This window comes from Diaporthe citri (genome assembly GCF_014595645.1).
Source record: "Diaporthe citri strain NFHF-8-4 chromosome Unknown scaffold_4, whole genome shotgun sequence".
Taxonomy (NCBI): domain Eukaryota; kingdom Fungi; phylum Ascomycota; class Sordariomycetes; order Diaporthales; family Diaporthaceae; genus Diaporthe; species Diaporthe citri.
Window position 1 is genome coordinate 4,736,762 of NW_025064849.1, and position 10,426 is coordinate 4,747,187.

At 29.3% G+C, this 10,426-nt stretch overlaps 1 protein-coding gene across 1 annotated transcript; it reads right to left on the reverse strand.

Annotated features, from left to right (window-relative positions):
- Positions 1-2,542: 2,542 nt before the first annotated feature.
- Positions 2,543-3,268, reverse strand: INS49_010403 (uncharacterized protein; the record flags this gene model as incomplete). Its single annotated transcript, XM_043171128.1, has 3 exons — positions 2,543-3,003; positions 3,126-3,144; positions 3,221-3,268. The coding sequence occupies 3 exons, from the start codon at positions 3,266-3,268 to the stop codon at positions 2,543-2,545; spliced, it is 528 nt and encodes a 175-aa protein (XP_043025693.1).
- Positions 3,269-10,426: the final 7,158 nt, after the last annotated feature.

Sequence of the window (10,426 nt, forward strand, 5' to 3'; positions counted from 1 at the left end):
TGGCGTCAATGAGTATGTGTGGCCTACAAGGGTCCGTGAGTAGCTTCTCACATTGGTGGCGAACCTTGGTGGCCAGTCTTGGGAGCAGGGAGAACGACACCTGGTGTGCTTTTGTTGGTGGTTCTGAGCATGAGTGGCAGCTCACCATCAAGTTCTAATTATTCCTCTACAAACAGTATCCCCACAAGAGGTACTCGATAGCTTGTTAACATGTGGCGCATAGTTGCTGTGTGTTAAGGTCACCAGTGGACCGCTGTGTGGAACATCAAGATGGTCCAACATATTGTCTATGTATTTCTCAGATGCAGCAGCTAGAATGCTAGGTAGAAGTGTATGAACTATCAATTTTGCACTCCGATTTTATGACCCCTGGCTCCTGTTCCAAATGCAGTCCTCCGAATAGAACGATTCCGTGTCCACGCAACATCTGATGCTTAACCAAACAAGCCCCACGGACTCCACTGGACCTCGGGGTTGCTTCTACGACACGGCCAACTGTGCGCCTGTGAAGAAAGGAAGAGAAGAGAAGACAACGGTGAGTACTATATATGAACTCTGCGGTTCAACCAACTGGTCCTTAGACTCAGGAACCGGAGTATGCGCCGGGCTTGCTCGCGAAGGTAGCGCCTGCTCTTCACACTGACATCGATATTTCCCAGGATTGCCCTCAGCACGAGCCTCTGTCATTCCATCCATTTGTCAGCTTTCTTTCCCGTATTGCCTGACCGGCTCTTCAGTGTTACTTGGCGCATGTTTTGGTCGGCCACCCTGCAAAGCTCGAATTTGGCCCGTCTTCCAAGTCGGGTCAGTACTGACCTGGTTTTGGTCGGGCAGAATGGCTCCTGCACCACCTCTGTGGGAGTTTTGGCGCTGGTTCTCTGTGAGAGCGAGCTTTGACATCCTTCCCGTCATTGAATCCACTAGACGCGCATCTTTTGACATTCTCTCAGTAATCTTAGTCCTGCATGGCCTTCCCGTGCGTCGAGGCCTTGGGATCATCCCCGCCATCTTCTTCCCTGGTGCCGTCATCAGAGCGGATGGCTGTCAGGCACACGGTAGATCGATCCAAGTTGGCTGAGTTGGTTGTTGGCCTTGTTCGAGTTGTGAAGATGGACCCAGAAACAAAGGATGCATGCTTGATGCGTATAGCTGTGGGGTTGAGGTTAAGCTGGAGGTCCAACCAGATGTGCAAGGAGGAATAGAGTATTTATAAAAATCTCGAATGTGTGGCGAAAATGCCACACTATGCGCACTACTAATACCTTGCTGTATAGCCAACGAAAAAGTAGTGATGCCACTCTGAGACGAACGTCCGGGCAACAGTCAGGGCGCGAGCAAACAGCAGCAAACGGGGCCCGGGTCTCTTTCCATGCAATTCGCACCAGGATAATCGCTAGGATTTTTCGAACAAGCTAAAGGCGCAAGAGAATAGTTTTGAATGAGGAACGGTCAGGACAAAGGCGCTGCTATCTCATATGTGACAGCCCAATGGGTCTTCAGGGGCAGATCAACTGAAGCCCGTGGCTTAGACTCTGCTGTCCATCTTTCAACTCCCTTCGTAAATTCCCACAAAGAAGCCAGTTCAGATTGTTCCAGAAGAGTCTGGACCTCTCCCGGGTGGCTTTGGTACGGACACACTGGGTTGTCAGAACTTGTTGTTTTTTGACGTGGCGGAAGCAAGCACGAGCAGCGACTCGTCATCATGCTGCACCCGAATTGTGGCTTCTTTCAGATTCCAGATGCTGTGCCAGAAGAAAAAAGGGGCAGACACGCTTATATGCACCGCTGTTTTCCAGGAATCCCCGATTAACGGGTAGGCCGCGGTGGGGGGGGGGGATCATGGCAAGTCGAGAGAGTCGGGACACAGAACTCGGCTGACTAATGGCAGGTTTGAAGTCGCTGGAGAACCTGATTAGCACAGCTTGCTAACAAACATAGTCAGGACGGAAGAAACCAATAAAGTATGTAGTGCCTCCCGGCTATGGTCTTAACGAGGTGTTCTGTTGCTATACTAAGCCCGCCCCTTGACGACATTCGGCGATTAATAGCCCCCTTTTGGAGACGTGCATCAAATAGCAGTCCTAGACCAGCCCTGAAAGCCGGGCAGAATCAGCTAGTCGATCTCTCTTGATGTTGTCTACGGATACAGCATCGTGCCACTACGCACATGCAGGTACTCAGCGCCAAATGTCGTCGACCAAGGCTCTGGCAAGAGCGGTAATCCATCAAGCCTGAACACGCACATTACCCGCATGCATACCTAGGCAGAAAGGCTTACATACGGGCAAACTCAACTTGAGCAAACAATTCAGAGAACTGCCCGTGTACGAGTACATGGAAGCGGTCCGGGGAGAATTGGATAAAATGATGTGTTTTTTGGGGGGGGGAAGGGGGGGGGGGTTTCAAGCTAACCTTGGGCTCGAGTATTGCCTAACGTCAATACATGATCTAAAGCCCTGCACGCCGATCTTCGACGGAATCACTCCTGGTCAACAACACTTCGGCGCTGTCACTTTGCAATCGGAGTTGCATCAAGTACATATCACTGCCTTTTCTCCAGCAGCTCGAGGTATTGAGTGGCAACAGCAGACACGGCAGTCTCAAAGCTCTTCAGCTCGCCCAGCAAACCCTTCGCATCACTCGAGTCGTACTCCATGGGGAGCGTAGGGACCGTTCCCTTATTGAAGATCCCTTCCTTCACAGCCCCGGGGAATCTGTCCTTGATCTGGTCAAAGATAGAAGCGTAGTCTACCTTTGTCGCAATACCAATATCCTTGCCAGCGTACGCCTCCTCGAGGGCCACGCGCAGGTGGAACTCGGCCACGTCGTCGATGTGGGCGAAGCCGCCGTGGATGGGGAACGGCAGCTCGCCGCCCAGCAGGCCGACCATCAGGAAGTTGTTGGAGCTGTTCTGCGTCTGCATCATTCCGGCGTCGAGGGCTAGCTCGTTGCAGCCGAAGACGTAGCCGGGCACGACGTGCGAGAAGGATGCGACATGAGCACCTGGTCAAGTATTGAAGTGACATACTTATCACGACGAAGGATTCGTCTGTCTTTAGTCCTTTTATTTACTAGTGCTGGCATGCAGGAATATCCAACAGATGAAACCAACACACTCAACCAACAGCCCACCTGCAGACGGCGCTAGAGTTCACATGGTTAGTTTTTCTCGACCAGGATGCCTCAATGCCCCTGACCACAGTCTTCATCTGCACTCCACTACGTGCTGCTCATGTGGCGGAATCGTTACACGGAGGTAGCACTGCATGTTGCCGTTGTATCTTGCGGCGCAGCCCCTCCATAAGTCAGGCAAGGACACATTTGAACTCAGTTGCTTCGATACGACGCAGGTGCTTTTTACACTGGTGCTTGCACGGCCAACGCACACTATTTTAGACCTAGGTCACACCGGTTTGCTTCTCGATGTTCCACCGGAAATGGGAACTATGCTGGAGCCAAGGCGACCCTCAGTGAGGGATTCCATGCCTGCACCACCGTGTCGCGCTCCACCGGTGTAGTACCACAGGCAGTGTTAGCAGGAAAGACGCCCGTGATTGAGCCAGTCAACATACGCGGACCTGAGACGAAAATCTCATGTAACTGTAAGTGAAGCACTCTTACCGGTTCGGGCGAAGTCTCCGTGATTTTTATGTAGGTCGTGCAAAGTCAAGTAGTATCTGTGATCTCTCGAAGCCCGCATGTTCCATGATAATTCTACTAGCAGGGAAAAACTACCGGTCCGGATAATCAGCCCCACCCAGCTAGTCAGGCGATGGAAGAAAAGACCGTAAATTGGGGATGGTTGAGATATGTAAGTATTGGACGACCACAACGTGGCTGATACCAACAGTTCGAGCTTGGATATGCCGCTTCCCCGTCATGAGGGAGACGTATTGCGGAGCGGATCAGAAGGCCACGCCAAGATAAGACAACAACCACACATATGGCTGGTCCAAGAAGGGGAGCGAGTGATGGTGTGTCAGAGTAGACTTCGGGGTATCTAGACATGGGGGGGGTGGGGGCGGTAACCCCCGGATAAGTACTGGACTCCCCGTCGATGAAGCTTAATAAAGAAGAATACGGAGATTCGCACAGACTAAATCGGAGGGTATACAAACACATTATGATAACTAAGCACATCACATAACCTTTAACGTCACCATACCACCCTATAATACCTTTTATAGCTATAACCACTAGAGCCTTATATAGCCTTTATTATTATTAAATATAATATAACAACCTTATATTAATGTTACATTAAATTAATTAATTCCTTATTAAAATTAATTAATATAATATTATAATAATAATGCAGCTTTTAAATTACTTTAATTTTAAAGCATAATAATAAATTAATTATTATAATTAATTATTATTAATTAATATTATAGGCTAGCCTTGAGTTATTTGCCGTAAGGTGCTTAAATAAGGTTTATATTTAAAGTATAAAGAAAGAAATCCGCTCTTCATTTATACTTATATTAAAGCCTATTCTTATAAGGCTAAAGCTCGCTAATTAATTATAATAAGTAAAGCTTAAACTATAATATATCCTTCTTTTCCAAGTCTTTATAATAAGCTTTAAAGGGCAGCTATATAATAAAAAATAAAGAATATTATAATTTAATTATAAATTAAATATCGCTCTTTACTTAGCCATTTAATTATTATAATGATTATAACTAATTCCTAGCTAATAAACCTAGTAAGCAGGTTTATATTTAAGGAATGTTTAAGGTAGTAATGTTTTAAGCAATATATAATAATAATGAATTAAAAACTTTATAGTTATTTAAGGTAAATACTTAAATTAATTATTAAAAAGCTATCTTAAGTTAATATTATTTATTAATAATAAATATAATTTATATAATTTATTTCTTTAGCTTATTAATAAGGCTTGCTTACTTAGCTTACCTAGCTTATTGCTTACTTTACTTACTTAGCTTACTTTAAGTAATTTAAAGGCCTTAATTATTGTATGATTTAAGTTATATAACTCTTTTAAATTATGCCCCTTTTTATAGGCTTATCCCGCTAGCTTATGGGGTTTATTTGCGCCTTTAAGGGATTAATGGTTTTACCTTAGTTTTATTATTATTATGTTTATAATATTATTCCCTCTTTTTATTGCTTTTTTATTCTTAAAAAGCTTTTTTAATAAGTTCTTTTCTTATTTATATTTTTCTCATTATTTCCGTTTTTTTTTTATTAATTATATCTTTTTATATTAAAAAGCTTTATTTTAAAAAGCGCAATTAATGCTTTTAATTATTGGCTTTAATTAAATAGTTTGGCTTTAAAATTATATTATATATTTTTTATTTATTAAAAGGGCTATTATGCTGCATAATAAATAACGTAAAGTAATGTTCTTAATATATTTATTAAGGGTGCTTTTATAATAATTATAAAGTTTTAATTTTAGCTTATAAATTTTAAGTTTTTTTAAGTTTCCTTATTTTTAAGCTAATATATATAATTTCCTATATTATAATGAAAGATAAGAAACTTTAAGTTAAGGAGCGTAAAGCTAAAGATAAATTAAAAGATATATATTATTATGCATTAAAGGTTTTTAATTATATTTATATTAAGATTTTTAAATCTTTATTTTATTTAAAGTGCTTTTAAATATAATGTAAGTTATTAATAAAGTATAATATAAAGATAATTAATATTAATTTAAAATCTCTTAATAAGTTAAATAAGTAAGAATGTTTAAAGCTTAAGTTATAAGGTTTTGCTTATAAAGTTAAAAGCTTTATTATTTTAAAGTCTTAATTCTTAGGTTTGCTTAACATTATTAATTAAGGTATTATAATAATTAATGCTAATATGAATTAATTTATTTTTCTTAATAATATTTTTAAAGTACCTGCTGGTAATTTACTAAGTTTTTAATAAGTTTTTATAAATTATTTTTATTTTTATATCCTTCTTATTTAATTAAATATTTTATTATTTTCTTATATATCTTATAATTTAAAATGCATTTTACTTTATATTTTAATTTATAATTATTAAGCTTAATATTAATAGTTAATATTGCATTAATTAATGTTAATTTTAGCATTAATATATAAAAAATTAAATAAATTTTTATCTCCTTAAGTAATGTAAGTTTATAGTTTATTTTTAATATTCTTTTTTTAATTTTAAATAGTTTAATTTTTTTAAAGTTAAGTTTATTATTAAGTTGCTTAATTTTAATTTATTTTTTATAAAGTAAGTAAATTATATTTTTTTTAAAAGTTAATTCCTTTAACTTTTATTAATTTACCTATTTTGCTATATATTTTTAAATAAACTTTAAGTTTACTATAATTTTTTTATAAATGTTTTTAATTTATTTTATATTATTAATAGCTTATAATGCTTTTATATTAAAAATTAAGTATTAATAAATGTTTAGGTTAAATTTATAATTAGCGTAAAATAATAAAATATTAATAATATATATATTTATATTATTATATGTAAATTATATTAATAATAGCAATAATATTTAATTATTTTATTAATAATTAATATAATAACGTATATATTGTTTTAATATTTAATTAAGTTATTTTATTTATTTATTTATTTATAAATATATTATTATTAAGAGTTTATGCTTAGCTTTTAATTATTTTATTAAAAAAGATTAAAAGTTTAATATAAATAATTTGTTTTAATTAAATATAATTTTATTTAATAGCTTATATTAGCTAATAATTATTTTAAGAAATGTATAAGTAAGTTTTTTTATTATATTAAATTTCTTATAAGGTATAAAATATATATACTTTATAAATTTATTTATTATAATTAAGATATTATTATAATTAATTCCTATTATTAATTCCTTAAATAAGGAAAGCTTAATAATAAAGTTTAAGCTAATTAATTTTCATAGCTTATTTAACGTTAATAATAGCTATAATAATTTATATAACTTATATTTAATAAGCTTGCTTTTATTATAAAGATTGCATTTATTAATAACTTAAGCAACTTTATATTTTGCATTAAGGAAGTTTTAATATTATTTTAATCTTAAGTAAGTAGCCTTAATACCTTAGTAATTATATATTAATGCCTTATAAAGTTCTTTAATAACTTCCTTTTAAAGAGCTATAAGTAAGTAATATTTTTCCTTATAAAATAAGGTTTTATTAATATTTTAAAGCTATTTTTTTTATTATTCGGGATATCTTTATAATTTTGCTTAGCCTAATTAAGTTAATTTAAAATAAATTATACTTTATAAGCTGCTATAATTTATTTAATAAAAGTATTATTATTTCCTTAATTTATAATAAATTGCTTTTTTAAGTAACTTATACTTAAGTTTTTATTTAAGTTTTTATATAATATTATATATATTTTAAGTAATGCTTTTTATTAATAATTTAATTATTTATTAAAAGCATTTACTCTTTCATTTTTAAATTTCTTTTAATAAATAATTTTAATATTAAATTATAATAAATATTTTAATTATTTAATTTATCTTTTATTAAATTTCTTTATAATTATAAAGTAAATTAAATTTTTATAATTAATAAATACTTATATTTAATATTTAACCTTAATTAAATAATATTTTTATTTTTAAAATACTTTAATAATTATTATAAGTTTTTTATTATAAATTAAGTAATTAAGCTTAAGTTTATTAAATTTTTTAAAGAAAAATATAATAAAGTAAAATTAGCTTTACTTATTATATTATTTTAATTTTTCTTTAATAGCGAAGTTTAAGGCATTAATGCTTATTTTATATTTTTTCTTAAGGTTTACTTCTTTAAGCATTAGCTTTAAAAGAACTTTATTCTTAATCTTATTAAATATATTTTACTTTTCTTTTCCTTATTTAAAGGCTTAATTCTTTTTAATAAGGTTAGTTAATAATATAAATAATTCTTTATAATTCTTAATATATTATTAATAAAAGTTAATATAACCTTAAAAGCCTTTAATTTCTTTAATATTAATTAATATTAATTAATCTTAAATTGCTGCAACCTTAAATGCTTATATTTAAATTTCTTTTAATTAAATTATATATTTAAGAAAGTTAACTTTTTATATATAAAAGTAATTTTTTTTTAATTTTATTAAAAGTTTAACGTTTTAAAAAATTTAAAGGACTTAATATATATATTGCTTATATTATTTAAAAAGATTAAAATATTATTTAAGTAACTTATTATAAAATAATTAAAGTATTTTTATAAGATATTATTAATTATTGCTTAAAAAGAAGCAAGCATATTAATAAGGCTAAAGGGCATAATTAAGTATTTAAAGTAATTATATCTTATTTTAAAGGCAGTTTTTTATTTTTCTTTATATTTTATCTTAATAAAGTTATAAGCATTCTTAAGATTTAATATTATAAATTATTATGCTTTTTAAAGCTTATTATATAATTCTTTAATAAATAAAAAGGGGTATTAATTTTTAATTATAATTTTATTAAGTTATTAATAATTTATATAAAAACGTAACTTTCCGTTCTTCTTAAGTATAAAGAAGATAGGGTAGCTTATAAGTAATATTAATAATTAAATATATTCCTTTTTTAAATTATTATTAAGGTATTTATATAGCGCTTTAAGTTATTCTTTATTAAGATTATAAATTTTATAAAATTTAAGGTAACTTTCTTTTTTTAAGGGTATTTTATAATTTTATTAATTATATTTAAGTAATTTAATATTAAGTATTGCTTAAAATAGCTTTAAGTATTTTTAATATTCTTTTAAAATTTATTTTAAGTTATTTATCTTTTTTTATTATTATATAAAATAAATAAACTTCTTAAGTAATAGCCATATTATTTTATAATGCATTAAATATTATTATTTCTTTGCTTATTATAAAGTTTCTTTTAAAAATATAATTATAATTCCTAGGATTTTTAATAAATAGCATACTTATTTAAATATTATTTAAATTTCCTATATTTATTATTATATTACTTAAGTTAGCTGCTTTGTTTTTCTTTTAATTTATGGTAAATTAAGGTATTATTGCTATTTATTTAATTTATTTAAGGGGTTGGCTATTTTTATTTTAATAATTAAGTTTTTTTTCATCCTTTAAAAAGTTTATTATATGAATTTATATAAGCGCCGGTATTATAGTTATCTTTAAGGATTAAATTTATTTCTTTATTCTTAATTTTTTTATTTATTAATTAGTTTTAATAAATTTAATTAATTATTTAATTAATTTAAGGGTTGCTTTTCTTAAGCTATGAAATTCTTAATATAATTTTATATTTTATTATATTTATAATATTAAATTAAATTATTTCTTCACGATTATTAAAGATAATTAATAAATAATTAGTTTTTATATTAATAATTTTATTTTTATAAAGTACTTTTTATTTATTAATAATTCTAAGTATATAAGGTTTTATTTTTTATTATTATAGTATTTTATATTAATTTATTATTATTAATAATATAAAATTTCCTTTTGCTTTGCTATTTAAGAATATTATAAAGAGTTATTACTTAATTTATAGTATAACTTTTATATATTTATATTTTTTAATGTTTATTATATAAAGAAACCTTTTTATATTAATTATAACTAATTAAGGCTTATTTAAACTTAGCCTTAATTATTTTTTATTATTTAATTTTCCGCTAAAATCTTTTTAATTTATTAAATAGCTCCTTAAATAAGCCTTTTTATTATTTTTAATGCTTATATTATAATTATAAGGTTTTTTAGCATTATATTGTTTTTATTAAGTAATAAAATTATATTAAGTTAATAGTATTAATATTAATTTTAAAGTTTTAATTTAAGGTATATTTAATAATTAATTTATAAATAATGCTTTTATAATTTAAGGTTTTATAAATAATATAGGGGGTAATTTGCTTAAAATTTAAGAATAACGTATTTTTAATTAAGAAAGTATTATTAAATGTTTTAATATTATAATTCCTTTTGCTTATAAAACCTTGCTATTTTTATTATATTTAAATATTTAAAAAAGAAATCCTCTTTAATTTTACTTATATAATGCATTTTATATTTATTAAAAATATATAAAGCTTATAAGATTTTCTTATAATTTAAGTATTATTAATATATTTAAGGGTTATTATTAGGAAATTATATTAATAATAATATAAGGAGTTTTTTTATAAATTATTAATATTATTATGCTTTTTTATCTTATTTTAGGATTATAATTTAAATAATGCTAATATTAAGTGTTATAAAGGGTGCTTTACTTACTTATTTATAAGGGTTTTAATTCTTTAAATTTAAAAGTATTATTTAATTAATTTTAATTATAATTATAAATAGCTTTTATTTTATTATTATAAAAGTTTTTTAGCCTTTAAATACCTTAAGCAATTATCTTATTGCTTTCTTATTTAAAAGGTATATATTATAATAATTA